General features: G+C 38.7%; 1 protein-coding gene across 1 annotated transcript; it reads right to left on the reverse strand.

Annotated features, from left to right (window-relative positions):
- Positions 1–4,289: 4,289 nt before the first annotated feature.
- Positions 4,290–15,603, reverse strand: GPRC6A (G protein-coupled receptor class C group 6 member A). The gene is made up of 6 exons (XM_054630509.2): positions 15,410–15,603; positions 13,492–13,795; positions 10,826–11,653; positions 8,225–8,437; positions 6,739–6,862; positions 4,290–5,410 (listed from the first exon to the last, which is right to left on the reverse strand). The coding sequence occupies exons 1-6, from the start codon at positions 15,601–15,603 to the stop codon at positions 4,290–4,292; spliced, it is 2,784 nt and encodes a 927-aa protein (XP_054486484.2).
- Between the last annotated feature and the right edge of the window lie 2,898 nt (positions 15,604–18,501).

The raw sequence follows: 18,501 nt of genomic DNA on the forward strand, positions 1-18,501 counted from the left end.
ACCTGCTGGAGCGAGTCCTGAGGAGGGCCACAAGAACAAGAGACCAGGAGCTTCTCTCCCGTGAAGACAGGCTGGGAGAGCTGGGGTTGTTCAGCTTGAAGAAGAGAAGGTTCCAGGGAGACCTTAAAGCACCTTCCAGTGCCTAACGGTGGCCCACAAGAAAGATGGAGAAGGGTTTTTTACAAGGGCATGTAGTGATTCCTATATTCCCATTACAAGGAGTAATGGCTTTAAGCTGAATCAGAATGGGTTTAGAATAGGAAGAAATTCTTTCCTGTGAGGTTGATGAGACGCTGGCACAGGTTGCTCAGAGAGGTTGTGGATGCCGCATCCCTGGAGGGTTTGATGGGGCTTTGAGCAACCTGGTCTAGTGGAAGGTGTTTCTGCCCATGGCAACTAGATGATCTTTAAGGTCCCTTCCAACCCAAACCATTTTATGATACTAGGTAGAGTATAAGTTCTGCGACACAAACCTGCCCACATCTGTGTTTCTGTCATTTTACTGCTTTCATGCTCAAATATACTGATTCTCATCATAGGCTTTTCCATCTACTTCAACTGAAAAAAAAATAAAAATTGTTGTTTTTCTCTTCACATCCTGGACAGATTTTGATTAAAAAACAAAACAAGCAAACAAAAAACCAACCAAAAAACCCCTCCAAAATAAAACAAAGAAACAAACCATAAAAAAAATTCAGAGAAACCAGCACAGAATAGACATTTAGTAAGTAACAGCCTGTGTCAGCGTGATATTCATGACAGTTTACGACTGTCTCAACACAGCTGTGTCTGATGCACCAAGCAGTGGAAGATTTTACGTGCATCAGCCAAAGCCAGAATAGCTGCAGATGAACAGAGGAAGTCCCACTCCCCAGGGAGAGATCACTGTCTGGCAACAGCCTAAGTCCTGTGCTCAGTGTGACAGCCCAAAAGAGGAGTTTTGAACAATTTGTAGCCAAAACCTCCAGCTATCTTTTCTTCAGGAGCAGAGCATACAAGAAAAAGGAGGAGATGCACCTCTTTACATGCACACACGCACTCCTTGAGCAGCTGTGCCCTCTTTCAGAATGTTGTCAAGGAGATGAAGACACATCAACAGAAATGACCTAGAGGATGATACTTTACCTTTGCTCAAAGAGAGTGGCATAGTGTGACTATGTCAAGCAGTGCTCCTTGTCCCTGAAGACACAGCTGGGAAGGGTAGGAAGAGTCAGCACATCTGGGCTGGGCTCAGTGTCATTCATCATGAGCAGCATCCCAGACACAGCTATCAGTTGCCCCTCCTGACAGTCACCCACACATTTAGAATTCCAATGGCCATCAGAAGAGCTGCTGCGAGGGAGCCTGGAGTTCACGTAGTTTCCAGCACTCACCAAAGAACTGCTCTAAAGAATGTGGGCAGCTGAAAGCCATCTACACAGCCAGAGTTACTGAAATCTTGAGGGAATTATGCTCTGGAGAAGAGGATGTCAAACACTTGGTGACCTTTGTGGTCTTCATTCTCCCTGAAGATATTCTACATAGTATGATAGTGGCTTCAGAATGCAGCATTTAGCATTATTAACAGTGGATGACATAAGCCCTAAAAATGTTAAATAATGTTTACATCCAGAGCAGCCTCCTGCTGACCTTAACAAACTGCATTTTCCCCTTTGATTTCTCTGTGAACAGCACTGTATTTGGAGACATTTGTTCTCTCTATTGATCTCAGAGATGGAAAACATGCCTGTGGGATGTTAGTGCTTTGAGAAGTTTTTGGAAAGACCCTGAAACCTCTCAAAGGTTTCAAATCTTTCCAAAGTAAGCAAGCAGAGTGTGCTCTGGGCCAGAAAAAAGAGCTGGTCCCTTTGGCCTCACTTGGCCTGACCTATGGGCCATGGCTCTGGGAACACCAGGGTAAGACTTGGCTATGACTCTGGAAGGTGATTCCTGTTCTGTGCTCTGGGGATGAAAATCTGTTTCAGGCTCATTTAATGTCCCCATGGCTGACAAGAGGAATAGTTAGATTGCTGGAATACTTACTGCCCTCGGCAGGAGAATGTGCACAAAGGCTACTTTGGCATAATAAACTCCTATTTTAAGCTTTTTCATATCCTCTGTGTAGGGTAGCAAAATCCCTTTATGTTCTATCTACATTTATGATCACTTGCTTCTCACAGACAAGGCATTTAAAGCCATGTAGCACATCTTGGTATAAAGTCTCTTTTTTGCTGTCAAGTCAAGCTCCCAAACCTGTTACATCCTCTCTGCTCCACCATGGACTGTGCTTTGTACAAAAGACATGGAGAATTAGATGGAGCATGTAAGGCTCCTTGAAATGCTGCCATATGTGATGTCCTTTCTCAGAGATACCTTGGTAGAGACCTTCATACTGCTGTCACCAGGCCCTGTTCATCAACACATTCTCCTCATTGTCCCACAGGAGGAATCCCTGACCACACACAGCTTTCAATCTAAAGGATGGTTCTAAGCAGGCTGAGGTCCATAGTGGAAAAAACCTTACAGGTGTGTGCTTTGCTGTTGTTCAAGGCCAAACAGAAGCTCATGGGGTGAGGTAAGGAAATTAAGTAAGCAAACTCAATTTTAAACATCAATATGGCTTTAATCATTCCCTTTCATATAGCTTCAAGGCATGCTACACTCAACACTTTTGAAAACAGTAAATACAGGTACAACATTCCAGCCAAATTAACTTTTCTAACCAGCTATTTGCTGACAGTTGTGAAATGTAAGCTTTGCTTCTCTCTTTTAGGGGAAGACTTCTTGCTGCATTGGCTGTCACACTGCAGGCATTTTAACCTTATCATACATAACCTCATATGCAGAAAAGTATTTGCAACAACTGAAGTATAAATAGCATTCAACATACAAATATATACACATAAACCTTCATTCCTGCAATCAGCAATAGAACATATGTATTTACACAAATCTGTATGTGAATTGCACTCTTGCCTTTCAAATGACTTTAAAATACCTTAATAGATACACAATAACAAGGATTTAGTATTATTTTATAGTAACATGGCACAGAACTTAAGTAGCAAAGTTTCTGTGTTCTGGGCTTTATGAATATGGAGAAGTATTTTCCTGTTCCTGTATCGACAATGTAGTTCTGCTGTTTAAGCTCTGTCTGAAAAAGCTCTGTGGTGCCATTATCCTGACAGAAAAATTCTTCCTCCTCTGAATGTGCCCTTTCCCTCTCATACAGAAGGCACAGCACAACTGTGCTCATGGAGCTACAGAGCAGAGACTCATTCAGTGCAGATCATGCCAGGTCATCCTTGTGCTATTTCTCTGTATCGGTGCATTGTCATGTTCTCATTGAAAATCACATTTTTTAAAATATATATCAACCCCCATGAATTTTCCAGGATACCCTCATGCTGATACTGGTCATTACATTATTTATGCTAATGAGAGGAATCAATTGGTGGTTTTAAGTTTTGACATTACACATTGACTTTACACTCTCAAATAAAAGGACACCTGGGGCTCACTCTCCTTGTGCATCAGAGGAGGTGCATGAGGTGAATCAATGTGTCTCTCCTGAGTATGGGGAAAAAAGGCAGATGAACATATGTATAACTACAGAGCTCCAGCAGAATTCTCTAATTTCTTTATAGCTCTGTCTCTAGTTCATTACCATGAAAGTAAACACAAGAAAACTTAAATGTTACTACAGTACTCATCTGGAATAAGAAGTGCAATTTTGGGGAGGAAAAAAAAAAGATTCATTTATACCAGATGAAAAGAGTTACTTTTGGAAGTTCAGAAGACTGGAAAGCCTGTCTTAAAAGTGGAGACTAAGGGACTGGACTTGTTTATCTTGGCAAACAAAGGCTGGGACAAGGCTCTCTTTGATCTGTAAAATGGGGCCAAGATGAGAAGAAGAGCTCCTTAAACAGCTGAGCATCAAAGAGGTGAAAGAAGTGGGGAAACTCATGTGGTCCCACTTACATGACTGTGACAAATAATAATTTTGTGCTGCTTCTGCCTCACTTGAGGAAGGGAGGTTGCAGAATAGCTTCCCACAGGTCAATGCGGGCTGGATGGGGAAGGAGGGGAGCTGCTGAAGGGGACTGCACATCAGCGAGTTTGCAGTAGCAAGGGATAGACTCTGGGAGTCAGGAAAGTCTTTCAGATCTGGTAGTGGATAACTGCCTAAGTACAGGAAAAGATGTTTAATGTGGCCTGCCCTCCTTGCAGACAGCAAAAGGAAAGAGATCTGAAAGAAAAATGGCTCCCCAAAATGGCTTTTTAACTTCTGGTACTTTAACATTGGCCAGTCATATGCTGGAGACTCTCTTCCTAACCATAGTCCTTGCAGCATTTTTAGAAAGAACTTTTCCTTTTATTAGTGACTGCCCAGGCACTTGGAAATGGCAGTTTCCATTCACAGAGTCAATCTCAGTTTTACACGAGTCTGTGATAGTGGCTCGGAAGCTGGAAGACTTTGAATCTAGAGAAGCCTGACTAACAGCAACGCTGCCTGCACTCTTAGAGGAGTAAGTGTAAACCATTTTGAGAAAGGCAGATTTTGTGTTTGTTTCTTGCTTGTAAATGATGATATAGCATTTTGGAAGAAAAGTGCAGCAGAGGATTCCATAATTAGATATTAAAACAACAATGATTTCCACTGCTGGCAAGTATTTGCCAAATGTGGTTGCGTAGACAGGGATAAACACGATCCATGCTATAAAGTAAATTAGCATGCCAAAAGTGATGAATTTAGCTTCATTGTAATTCTCTGGCAACTTCCTACCTTTAAAGGCAAATATGAAGCAAATAAATGCTAGGGCAGCGATGTAGCCCAACATAATCCCAAAAGCTACAATAGATCCCTCATTGCATTCCAGAATTATTGCTCTTGGGATTGAGAAATTTTGATTTACAAAAGGTGTCCTAAATATTAACCAGAAGGTGCAAATGATAACTTGAATTCCAGTGCAAGTGACCACAGTGGGAATAGGTTTATACATGCATTTCAGGAAATTTTGAAGCTTGGGATCAAAGCTGAAAGCTAGTAAAATTTTTAGTGACTTTATTAAAATGCATGAAATGCAGAGTGTAAAACTTATACCAAAGAGTGCTTGCCTAGTTTTACATTTGAATTCTGTGGGTATATCTATGAAGAAGACAGTGCTTAAAAAAATTAAGAAGTGGCTGAAGAGAATAATATAGCAGACAGTCAGACCACCAGACGCCTTTACTACTGGTGTGTCCAAGTTTTTGGTAAATATTACACAAATGGACAAGACCAACACAACCCCAAAAGCAGAGAGGAGGAGGAGGAAGATAGCAAACCAGTCAGTCCAGGCAAGGAAATAGATTGTCTTCCTGTAGCATGTGCTGCTGTTGACGGGAGCCCAGTAGGTTTTGTTGTTACATCGGTAGCAGTAATCCATATCTGGAAGCAGAAAAAAGGGAAGATATCTTAGAACCCTAAAGTTAATAAACTGCAAAGCGGATTGTAGGGATTTGAGATACAGGAGCAACGTGGGAAAGGATGCTAAAGGGAAAAGATGGGTCTGCCTGGCTCTGAGTCCGGCTGTCGCTGTCCAGGGGGAGGAGCTGCAGGGCTGCGGTGGCTGCGGTGGCACAGGCACAAGGAGCCAAGCACAAATGCCTGGAGCTCCCTGCCTTGCCTGCAGACCGGGGCGAGGAGGGAAAACGACCAGGCTTCTAAAACTGTCTTGCTCATCACTGACCAGTGAAAAGTGACCAGTGAAACTGTTATTGAAAACTGAACAATGACTCTAGAGGAATGAATTCTATTGCAAAAATTTGAATTGCTTTTCTTTCATTTGCCATTTTAACAAGAAAACACCATAATATTCTCTTTACAGATAGCTTTTAAAATACAACAGTAAGAACAAACATTGCTTTAGATAATGATTTGAAAGGTACTTTTGCTTTGCAATTCCTATTTTCTGATATGGAGAAATTTCACAATTATTTGAATAAGCAGATAAAATTTACTTTTCTTCTGTTCTCAGGATATTAAAATACATGCTACCTTAATTTTCTTAATTCCATCTCTCTTCTCCATATTTAATTTTCACCTTTAAAAGATTTTGCTTAAACCAGTGGTAAAGTATACATCAGATTTGATACTAGAAAATATTGCTGTACAATTCTATCAAATTACACAGTACTCTGTGGTAAGACACAAAATGTGCTGCTTAGTAAATTACATAACCCTTGAACTTAATAGATTCATAGGCTTCCAACCTTTTGGGTTGGAAAGGACTTTCAAAGACCATCTATTCCCATTCCTGCACCAGGGGCAGGGACACCTTTCACTACACCAGGTTGCTCAGAGCTCTGTCAAACCTGGCCTTGAACACTTCCAAGAATGGGGCAACCACAACAACTTCTCTGGACAACCAGTGCCTCACCACCCTCAAAGTCAAGGAATTGCTCCTGACTAGACTGAATGTACTAAGGGAAGACAGGGAGGAAAGGCTCTATTTAATGAGAGTAAATCTCACTGATAAATCAGCCAGAATTTCCATCCTAGCAAAGGATAATGCTAGTCAGCTGGACAATCTAATTACTTTAGACTTGGCCTTTAAAAAAGCATTTATACCAAGTTTTACAGGACAGTGGTCATAAATAAATATTTAAATCCCATTCAAAAATTTAACCCAAGGTTCTCAAGGCACATTATATCCAAGCAAAACAATTGCATTGATGTAGAAATAAGCCTTTATTTGGATAATACTATTTTTTTACCTGTTTGGTTGCTGTAATGGTTTTCTGGGCAGTAAATACACTCATAGCAGCATGTGTGTGGACTTTCTGTAACCTTTTTCACCTGGCCTGGACTGCAGGGCTGGGAGCATGTTGACTGAACCTTCTGCAGTGTGCAGAGGGCAAAAAAAAAGAGATCATCATCTTAGGTACAGCTAATTATAAGGGAACATTAATAGAAACCTCCAGGATATTTGAAGTTTTTTTTTTTTTTTTAATCATACATATTTTAAGGAAACCTGAAAATTATGTTGAAAAACAGACATTGTAGGGTCCATGTTTGTTGTATTTTCTCCACACAGTCAATGAGTAATGGGGCATTATTTACCTAATAATTTTATTTTTGGGCCCTGAATGCTAATTTCTGGATTTGTGTATACCTTTAAAATCAAGATCAAAGTCTTTCTTTCGGCTTTGAACTTGCATTTAGGCTACAGAGGATCACCTTCAAAGAATGCACAGAAGCATCTGAAGGGAAATTTGAGTGAACTGCTTCAAAAATGAGATCCTGATGCTCTGCTCAGCTGATCAGAGCCCAGGAGGGACACCTTGGCTGGAAGGAGATGCTTTGGAGGGTGCTCTGTACTGCAGCTCTAACACTCCTGACCCTCGCCAGTTTGTCCCTGAGTCATGAAGCTCCACTCCTGGGTCTGTGATCAGGGCCTTGTCTTGAGGTCTCCCTTCATGTCCTCCTTCCAAAGACATTTTTTTTGCTCAAATTATCTGTCCCGAGGCACACTGCAATCTCATCTCCTTCTAAGATGATATTTTACAAGGAGGTGGAGACATTCCTTGCACCGCAAAGAGGGACAAGGTTTGAGGTTTCCTTCTCTACTCAGCTAAGTTCACATGTGGAGACCAGAATCCAGCTCACCTAGTTAGCAGCCTCTCCCTGTCCCATTAGTGGGGAATGCCTTGCAGCACAGAGCTGTGCCATGAGCTCAGACATCCACCCATGCACAGAGGACAGATTGTCCAGCTGGAACTGGCCAGGGCCACCCGCTAGTCCTGTCTACACCAGTGCTGGGGCTCCAGGTGGCAACACCTACTCATGTTACTGACCCCAGCTCTAATAAACAACAAAACTTTTTTTTTTAAACAATGAAATCAACACATCTGAATCTTCATGTTTAAAAAAAAGATGTGGTGTGTGAGAGCTTTTTTATATAACATCATTTTTTATTTTAAAATCTCTTTGTAAGATTCTGTAATATCGTCCTTAGGACAGACCTAACATTCTAGGAGAAATAAATAAATAGATTTTGTATCACTGAGCCTGCTCATAGACTAACATGCATCTCAGGGTGCATGAAAGGGGTTGAATAAACTCAGAAAGGTTTCTTTGCTCTAAGATGAAAATATTAAATCACACAAGAGATTTCTAGCTGGCACATGTTCAGTAGCAAGTGCTGCAGGGAGAATGTTTTAAAATAAATTTCACACGTTATGTCAACAAATTAAAAGTTACCTTTAAAGCCAGAAAATCTTTTTTTTTCTCTTCATCCTCAAAGATAAAGCCACCTTTCTCTGCATTGTATTCTGCCATAGTGGTGATTTCCATGTGGCCATCAATTTCTTTCCAAAGGAGGACATCATAACTGGTGCTCATATCGCCATTGGAGTCAAATTTGACTTCCTTATCACCATCAATGACTACAACTCTTTTAAGTTCTTCAAGGAGCTGCACATAAGTTTAAGGAATGATAACATACACCAGTATCATGTCAGTGTGACAACCTGAGTAGTTTAGCACACGTATGATAATATCAAGTTAAAAAGAAATGCTTTTACGACAAAGGAAAATATTAAAATTTGAATTCATTTTGTTTATGGAGTTATATTATACAGACAATCATGCTGGCCGTAAAAATCTATCACTAAAAAGAATCATAATTTCATAAAATCATAATAATAGTATTTTTTTCCAGCCTTGAAAACTTTTGTGTAATATTCAGAACAAATATTTTTGCTTGTATAACCTAAGAATCTTTCGGCCCTCCCCTTCTTGTAAAGACCAGTGGTGAGCAGTGCTCCTGCTGTTACTTCACTGTCAGCAGAGTCAATCTGGGCAACATTTGCTTCCAGAGTAAATTCTCCCAGCATGACTGGGAGTATCTAGCACTGTTCCCAGCTAGATACTTTCAGTGACTCAGACTGAAATTTTGTATGGCAAGGTGAGACTCAGAACTGTTAATAATCAATGAACAATATATATGCTTTGTCAAGGCAACTGTCCAGCTTCATATTGCAATCCATTCTGTTCAAGAGGGGAAAAACTTCTGCCTCCCTCATCACAAACAGACAGCTGAAACAGGTCTGTGTGAGTCTAGAGAAGGACAGGTTAAGGCACACTATATATCTCCACTCCTAGCTCATGGGGAGATCATTGAAGTACTCCCATTAGCTGCCATGGCTCTTAATTGAAGCAAAAGCTTTATTATTTTGAAGGCCTAGTGATTTTTTTGGCAACAGTAATTAACTGACAAGAAAAAAATTCAATGTTTGGTGAAACTGAGTTCAACTGCATTTGAAAATCGTGCTGTTACAGGGGTCCATTTGTGATATTCATAGCATTTAACAAATATGCTGACATGTATACTACCTCAATAGGCTTTGTCAAATGTATGTAACACATCTAGTAACACATACGCATCTAGTGTATATAATATGCCATCTTGTCATGTATAATGCAATTTTATTGGGCATTTATAATTTATAATATAAATTTTATAATAATATATAAATATATAAATATATAAATAATATATATAAATATATATTATTTATATTTATTTATATATTAAAAATGTATTTATAATACATAAATCTTTATAATAATTTATGAAGAACCCGTGTGTTTCTAATCAATTTGATTGGTGCATTTTATTTGGATGCTGCATAGTTTTCTGGAACTGAGTAGGGTTTTTTCATTCTATATGCTTAGATTAGTAAATTAATTTTTCTGTTCTCCACTTTTTCAATTTGTCTAACAATAGAACACCAGAGCTTTTTGAATATATCTTGAGCTTCAGACAGAAGGGGCTAATATTTAGCAACCTCTTGGTGCAACTGGTTTTTAGTATTTTTTGCAAAGTCTGTAATAACAATCATTTTATTGTTTCTCTGTATTTGGAGATGTATGATATGGATTATTTAGATCCTAAGAGTTTTCTGTACATATATGTCTTCTTTCCTAGAGGGTTGAATTTTCATGTAGAAGAAACATGTTATGAAAACATCATAGGGGAAATAATTATCTCTCAGTTCTCTTCATGAGTGCTTAACAACTTAAAAGGAGTTAATTTGAATGGCTTGGCTTTTAGTCCATTTATGGTGTAAATGTAGCTCCATAAAGCTGCATTCCTGCTAAACAGCCCTGAATTTGTCCTATTAGTGTTTACTAATTCGTGTAATTAGTCTGATTGTTACTGGGTTATTGGTTAGTTGGTTTTTATTTCAAATCCTATATCTTGGTTTGACCTATCCTGACCTAGGGTAAGAGGTCAGGGCAAATCAGAGTGCTTCAGAGGTTGTTTGACTTTTAAGTGAATATTTGTTTAATCTTCTGAGTAAAAGTGTGTAAAAGTGAATAGTCCTGAGCAGGTTCTTGGGTAAAAGGTCAGGTCAGGTTTACTTGTCTGATTTTTCCTCTTCTTTTCCCACCCAGTAGTGTGATAACAAATACCTCACCCCTCTTAAAGATTATGTCTTTATATATAAGTCAAGATCAGATAGAGGTACAATGTATTGCATTTTCAGTTTCAGGTAGAGGCTCATTATGGAGGATAATACTTGAATTAAGACAAAACAGATACAGTGGTGAGAGAAAGGAGAGAGGAAAATTGTAACTCTTTGGTGGATGCTCCTATCCTGCAGTATCCCCATCACTCAAGAGCACTCACGATATGTATCACGGTGGTTTGTAGCAATGGGACCAACCACTATAGTCAAATAGCTGATAAGAAGTAATTTGGTAAAAGGACCAAGTTTTTATCTCCAGGAATATAGTGGCAAAAATGCAATGAAACCTAGGCAGAGAGAATGAGACCTGTAAGAATTAGCATCATACCTCCCAGGGAGTGAAGGCAGATGGATCCTTGCAGTCTCTGTCTTTGCATTGCCCTTTAATGGCATGAGCTATAGCATAGACTGCAAGCATAGTACTATGGATAAATCCTGGTTCAACATTAGCATTCAAAAAATCATCTCTCCAGATCTGAGGCTTACTCCCATCATTTTCCAATAGATTATCCTGGGACTGGTTTGCAATGCATGTTTGAAAGTCATGAAATTCCAGGTGTGCACAGACTGACAAAAGCATCATATATTCACGTAAAAACTTGTTGTTTTCAGTGGGCTTTTTATGAAGGTTTCTCAAAAACTCTTGGAATGAGGAGATGTCTCCATTTTTAAATCCAAATCCCACAACGGTTCCCAGCTGTCTGATATTGGGAATTGTACTGATCTTGACTGCAGCTGACCAGTTATCACTTGCAATCCAGATTTTATTAACGTTCCTCTCAATTGCCTTCTTGAATAGTTTGAGCACATGAAACTGTCTCATAAAGACAACAATAACATTTACTCTTTTTTCCTTGACAATCTTCTCAATTGCTTGATCAACTTTGGTGTGAAAGGTGCTGTCAGAGAGATAGGCTGGCAGCATCTCTTTAAAAGCTATGCAAACATTGTTTGCCATGGCCTGGACCCCAAAGCTCTCCAGAGCGAACCGCCCATTGTCATCATCAGTGGCTATTACTCCAATCCAGTTCCACCCAGATTCACAGATCAAGTGAGTCATTGCTCTTGTCTGGTGAAAATCACTGGGGATAGTCCTGAAGAAAGAAGGAAACCTGATTTTGTCACTGAGGATTTCAGCTGATGATGCAGGACTGACCTAGGAAGAGTGAACAATTTAGTTACAGATATGTTCTCCTCCAAAGGATGCCAAGAGTTCCAAAGTTGCCATGATTGCTCTTTCTTCCCACCTGACCCAGGCTCCCTCCTCCTGTGAATGAGCATCTACAAGCTGCAGCTAAAGGGGGCAGGTTCTCTCTCCCTGCTCTTAGGATGCAGACTTGTGCCCAGCACTAGTTACACTTTTTCCCTTCCACATAATTCAGTGAAGGCTGAGAGCAAAATCTTTCAAAATAGATATGACAGTAATGATGATATAAAGATTTTGTTTTACTCTGTTCAGATACCATCAATATGCTCTTCAAAACAATATTTTAAATATTGGCTATTTTTTGAGTTTCTTTTCAAATTGCTAGTACTCTTATATTTTGTAGTATTTTCCTATCACTGAGTGCTTTAGTATGGTATACACACACACACACACACACACACACACATATTTTCTCCCCAATATTTAACTATTATATTTCAAAAGGATCATTAAATAGGTTGGAAGAACCTCACAGACAAACAAACAGTAACCAATAATACAAAACGTTATAATTTTTTCATGCAAAAGATTTATTATCTTTTTCTTGTGAATGTAGCTGGAAAAACAAAAAAAGAACATTGCTATTTAAATCTCTCCAGTTTTAATCCTTTCTTATTTTTTTGTTGGAACTTTTTTTTCCCCTATATTTCTTGACAGTTCTTAAAAAGTAAATTTAAGCTTTCCAAAACAAGAGTCACCTGTCTGGAGGGGATACCAAAATCTTATGTGTCAGAACACTACAGATGCTATTGATAAGAAAAATCTGTGGATTCCCATTTTCCATCTACGCTCTACTGCAGATTTTTTTAGTCACTTGCCTTTTGATTATGTTCAAGTGTGGCACTTTAGTTTTCATACTCACTACAGTTCCTGTGGTGGCGTTGGAGGTCAGAATTACTTCCTACCGTTGCAGAGGAGAAGATTCAGTTAGAAGTTATCTTTAGTTCAGATTTTATGTCTTTTCCACTTATTTGGTTAATTTATATCTATTGACAAAACCAAAGTGCAAGACAGGATGGTGTGGAAGTGGATCTGTTTCTTCCTTCTTAATCCTGACCTTGACCCCAATTTTTTTACAAAGGTGACAGTAAAAAGGTTAGCACAGCCTAAGCACAAATGTGGGACTCTACTAGTCCTAGAGAGGTCAGAAATAGAAAAGAATGTTTTGGGAAGGACTAGTGTGGATCTAAACTGTTGTACTCTTTCACTTCTACAATTGTTTGAAGAGTACTAGGAGAAAATCTTTGTTTTAGAGCAATCTTCCTCACTTCCCTGTCCATAATTTTTACTGATTTCAAATTTAATTTCTCTTGGGCTGGAGAGAATTCCTGAATTTCTGGACAGATCAGATCTGATCTGGTCTCTTTTTTTTTTTTTTTTTTCAGCTTGAGATTGAGTATTATCATATTCACCACCAGGCAAAGTGTTCATGTCAGCTGTAACTGTGCTGCCTGAACAACGTCCTTGAGTATCATCCAAGGTACATTGGAGAAACCAGGACTGACCAAAGGCACTGCCAGACTGACAAGAGCCCAGCATGAGCCTGGAAAAACACTTGGATAAATGTGCCTTGGGTATATAAAATATCCCTTACTGCCTTTGTTGGGGTAAGTGAATCAAGGCCTCCACTTGGAGCTGAAGCCCACCCATCCTGATGTCCTTAGGATAAACCAAATCCTGCCCTGCAGTAAATATGTGGCTTTTGCAAGTCCTGTGATTAGAGCCTTAATTCTTGGCATGGTAAATCTGACCCTCTGTCCAAAATAAAATAGTTGCCTCAAACCTACCTGTGGGATCAATTGCAAAGCCAACAGCCTTGACACTGCCATCGACACCTCTGAGTAGCTGGCTCCAATGACTGCCTTGACTCTTGGGATGTAGTCTGAGTAGTTGCACTTGAACTCCACGGCATCCTCAGAAGAATTGAATTTAGACAGAAATCTCAGGGCAGACGCCATGGCTTTTGTAACTTCTGCACACGTGTCGTAGATTTCATAGCCCAGGGTAACTCCAGACAACAGCGTTGAGTTGTTGATGGTTTCAATAGCGTGTATCATTGCAAGTGTCTGAAGAAAAACTTGAATTTCAAAGCTGTCAGAGAAATATAGGTGGTGTTTTTTAGAAAAACTTTGTTGGAAGTAAGGGTGAAGCAAAGTCTGTTTTGAGCATATCCCTTAGAATTTTACAACTGCTGAAAAGAACTGATGGGTAGTAAGTTTTGTGTGTTTTGCTTGGGTTTAGTGCACAAAAGATTAAAAACCATTTTTTCTCATTTAACAGGAGAATAAGTAAAATAAACACAAAGCTGAAAATATACTTGAACAAAAGTGTTTTTCTGGAAAAGAAAAAGGTACTAAAAGTTTAACTTTCATGATATATGAAAATTTGCAAGTGATATCTTCAGGAAGCATCTGTCAAAGTCAGTGAAGATATTCTAGTTTACTATACCTGCCCACTAAGTTTTTTAAAAATGTATTTATTTTTACCAAAGGCATGAAGAAAAGAAAAGGAAGTACTAAATATTTCAGAATAGAAGAAAATATTTCAGAGGTCAAGGTCTGTAGTGGTTGCATTGATGTTTCTAACATACTCTTCAGACCTGATGAAGTTAGCCCAGATATTTCCCCTGATCTCCAGTGGATGTTATAATAGGTGATTAATCAAAACTGAGATAGCACAAAATGTCTACAATATGACAAACTCTCCTCTCAGGCAAACTTCTCTAAAGATTACAAATCTTGTGATCTAAATTTAATTTCAGATGGACTGGAGATAATTTATGTCTCCATAGAAAAATAATGGAAGACAGACAGAATTATCAACTTACTCAACATTTTGACATAAATCCAGATGGATACCTGCATGCCTAGCTAATTATTAGATTCAGATGTGGGAATTGTAAAATTTGTAAAATTCAAATAAAATTTGTGGATTTGCACCTATATTTTAATTTTAAAAAATGCATGTTTGGAATTCCTGGTCTTAGGAAATATTTATTTTGTACTTAAAATAAAATTCTTCACCAGGTTTCCTTTTTATATATTCCAGAAAAATGGACGTTTCAAGCACAGTAGGATTTGGAGGCAACAGAATAAATATTCTGATGCAAAGAATGCATGCATGACAAGGTGTTTATATGTAGGCTACCATATAATATAAAGCCACAATTATACTATAAGTGTAATAATTATGGTCATTTAAAAAATAACTACAGTCTCACCAGCAAGGTACTATAATAGATTATAACTGAGCTGCCCAAGAGATGGGAGGCAGACTTTCCTATGGGCTTGGGAAAAATGGAATAGTCTGCCTGTGTCCAGATCATGTAGGTTCAGCTTCATAAAAACTAATTAATAGATGCCCAGCTGAGTCTGTCAGACCTATAGCAAATTAGCTATATGGAATATATATACATGGAAATCAGATGATAATACAAACATCCAAGGCTATTTGATTACCTGTGAAGATTGAAATAGGATCAAAATGCTCATTCCCTTCCTCAGTAAACTGCAGTATTTTTTATTGTAACTTGGCCATATTTTGTCATCCTGTATTAATTTACATGAAATTTATGTGATGTCCAAGGAATTTTTAAAGTCTAAGCAAAGCAAAAGAACCAGAATTTGTTGACCTTAACATAAGAGTTACATGTCCAGTGTCAGTGCTCTCTTCTTTGCTGTATTTTTAATTTCCAGTATTACTCACCCAGCACAATTCTGAATCACCGGCTTGATGGGATCTTCTTCTGGATGCAGCATTTCACTGTGAACTGCAAACAAGCCTCCAATAATGATGTCTCCTGGAGAACTGGCACCCACAAAGTCCTCAGCATTCTGGCAGGAGAAAGCGATGTCGGTGCCGACCACGAAGCAGGGGATCAAAAAGATAACAAATGCCATGTGTCCCAGCTTTGAGTCAATCGGTCTGCAGTGCCAGCAAGGGCCCTTGTGTCATCTGTAAAGAGCAGCAAAGCACAAAGGCTGCACTCAAAAGCTGGTCACACCTCATAAGGTGCTTGTATTTGTCTCACTGGACAAGGCTTTTTTATTGAAGGTACTAAAGCAGTGCTGTCAAATAAAATGTGAGGGTGCAGTGGTGTGAGAGTGGAGAGGGAGGGAGAAAGATAAATGGGTTTAAAAGGAAGTGCTGGACATTAAATCTCTCATGTTGTGTTCAAAGTTTCTGATATCTTATCTGAAACACGTGGCAAATATTTTGGTATAAATTTGGGCTTGTTTTGAATTCCTTCCAGCTGAGTGCAGTGTGCAAAGAAGTAATTATATAATATGGTAGTAGTGATACTGCTGTGACCATGTTTTAAGAGCCTGGTCTGAAAATGCTAAAATAAAAAAAAAACCCTGTCACAATGTGCTTTATATCAGACTCTGGTTCAAAAATCCCAACCCCAAACTACCAAAAGACTGCTTTTCTCTCAAACCCTTATATGTTTTTAAATCCTTGTATAAAAATCATTTGGATAAGTTAATCTTCATGGTTCTGAGGTACATGTCTTAGGGACTTCAGTGGGTTTTGGATCAGGTTCCATATTAACAAACCAGGCCAAGTCTGCTGCTGGTTAATGTGATAAACACAAGAACAGTGGGAATCAATAACATTAGTCCCAGTTTTTGCTTTCCTCCCTGTCTGACTGAGGACACCAGTGCACGAACAGCAGCTCCTGTGCTGTGGGAGGAATGGGAAGTGGCTGTTCTCACCATCACTGCTCCCCTCAGACCCACAGGAATCAGATGCTGTGACAGAAGGAAACTCAGGGAAAAGAGAAGCAGAAACTGGACTCTCAGTTTTCATAAACCCCAATCTTAAACATCAAAGTGAACCTCCTTAGGACAGAAACGTGACTTATGCTAATAAGTTAATTCATGTGAGAGACACAGATCTGATCTCTGGTCTGATCTGATCTCTGTTTCTGACATTGGTTTATTTCCTGTTTTCTTTTAATGGCTTCTTCAGATTTTGCTTCTTTTGGCAGTATGCCAAAACACTCCCAAAAGAATGGGTTCAGTCATAGCATATATTGTCTGTGATTGTATAAAATCTAGGTTTACACAGAAAATTTCAACCAAGGTTTATTTACTGGCAAAGGAAATTAGAAACAGTTTGTCTGTTATGCATTATTTCTGATAACCATAATGCATACTGTATAAATTATTCAAATTACTATATTTTGCTTGTTTTCTCAATAGTCTCTTTGTAGTAAAATATCTATTTACAACCAAGATACTTCTTGTAAATGCAAATGAAATAGGCAAAATACTTGCATGCGTAAAAATGTTAATCTCAAGTTAACATTTGGTCTTTTTATTTTAATAAAACAGTTTGTATTTCTTTCATCTGCCTTCTTTCTTTCCATGTGGGATTCTCACTGCTGGGTCAGTGCAAATAGTAAACAGCTGTGTGCCTTTTCTTTAATAAATATGAACATATTTATTTATGGGCAGATGTTGATACCAGTTTATTCTGCTTCTGCTCTGACTCACAAAAATTCCAGCTATTCCAAAGGTTTTCCTCTTGACTTACAACAGCATTAACTGTAGTCAGATGCTGGCCTTGAGCTATGAGATATTCACCTGCAAATATTCACGTACTTGCTCCTTTCCAGCCATGTAATGCAAACTAAAGCCTGGTTCCACATACTCTAGTGTTTCCTTTACCTTGCATATAATTCTGTATATAAAACTTGTGTATACTTAGATGTAAGTAAGGCATAAGACTGGAGCTAGCTATTTCCTTAAACAAGTCGTAAGAAATATTAGTATAAAATGTAGCTTTTAAGGGCTTAACGCTAAATATTATTATAAGGACTCAATGGAAACACAGTACTGATAATTTTAAACTTCAAATTTGTTATGGTTTATTATTAGAAGCAAAAAAGGAACTTTACTCTGGCCAGTCTCTAAAAGCATATTAATTTCTATAGAAGAGGATTTTAGCTACAAATAGAAAATCCTTACTTGATCACTTTGGAAAGTGGAAGTTGACAAAATAAACATCACATATAATTGATGCATAATTTCATGTTATTTATAAAAACACCATAAAAAGAGGTGTGCTTTCAAGTCAACTTCACGGATTTTATGTCACAGTGTTGTTTTCAAAAGAAAGAGGGTTTATTGGTTTTGTTTATTTTCAAGACCTATATCTCATAATTACTACTAGCAATGAGAGGTATGCAATAGTTTTACTAATATATCTCAGCCTAGTATTGCAGAATTGACTTGAACCATTTGCAAATATCCTTTCTTCAGCACTTGGATGCAATAGAAATAATTGTACAGTACAAAGTGTTCTTTGTTTCAAATGTAGTGGCATCTCATGGGCACAGCACCAGACTTTCACAGTTGTCAGCACAGGAATATTTCCTGGCAGGTAGATTGAAGCATAAGGGTTGGGGAAATTTGGTAAAATTTGGTACCATCATCTCTCAAAAGCTGCCTCTAATGGACTGTGCAAAGATGGAAAACAGGACCCAACAATCCCAAAGCTCCTGTGAGAGCCATAGGTGAATTCTAAGAGGCCTTAGAGGATCTTGTAGGAGACAAAGAAATCCTGTCAGTATCTCTGTGTGCCCCAGAGTTACTGGTTGCCATGACAAAGTGGTTACTCCCACCTGGACTTTGAGAAAGACCAGAATTGGTGGGGTTTGGAGGATGGCCCTTGCAAGCCCTCAGCACTAATCCTTCAGGTAACCTCCTGTAAATTTATGCCTAATTAATTTTTGACAAAGTGTTGAAAAGACCCACAATTAACAACGTGCAAGAGAAGCTGGGTATGACTTG

This window comes from Agelaius phoeniceus, chromosome 3 (genome assembly GCF_051311805.1).
Source record: "Agelaius phoeniceus isolate bAgePho1 chromosome 3, bAgePho1.hap1, whole genome shotgun sequence".
Taxonomy (NCBI): Eukaryota; Metazoa; Chordata; class Aves; order Passeriformes; family Icteridae; genus Agelaius; species Agelaius phoeniceus.

What these genes read in the sequence shown, in the direction of transcription:
- GPRC6A (XM_054630509.2), bottom strand. Translation starts at nt 15,603, where the DNA reads ATGGCATTTGTTATCTTTTTGATCCCCTGCTTCGTGGTCGGCACCGAC. An exon ending in CTGCCTTCACTCCCTGGGAG is followed by an intron (nt 8,438 to 10,825) that starts GTATGATGCTAA and finishes ACTTATGTGCAG; the next exon opens with CTCCTTGAAGAACTTAAAAG. An exon ending in AAGATTTTCTGGCTTTAAAG is followed by an intron (nt 6,863 to 8,224) that starts GTAACTTTTAAT and finishes TGCACACTGCAG; the next exon opens with AAGGTTCAGTCAACATGCTC.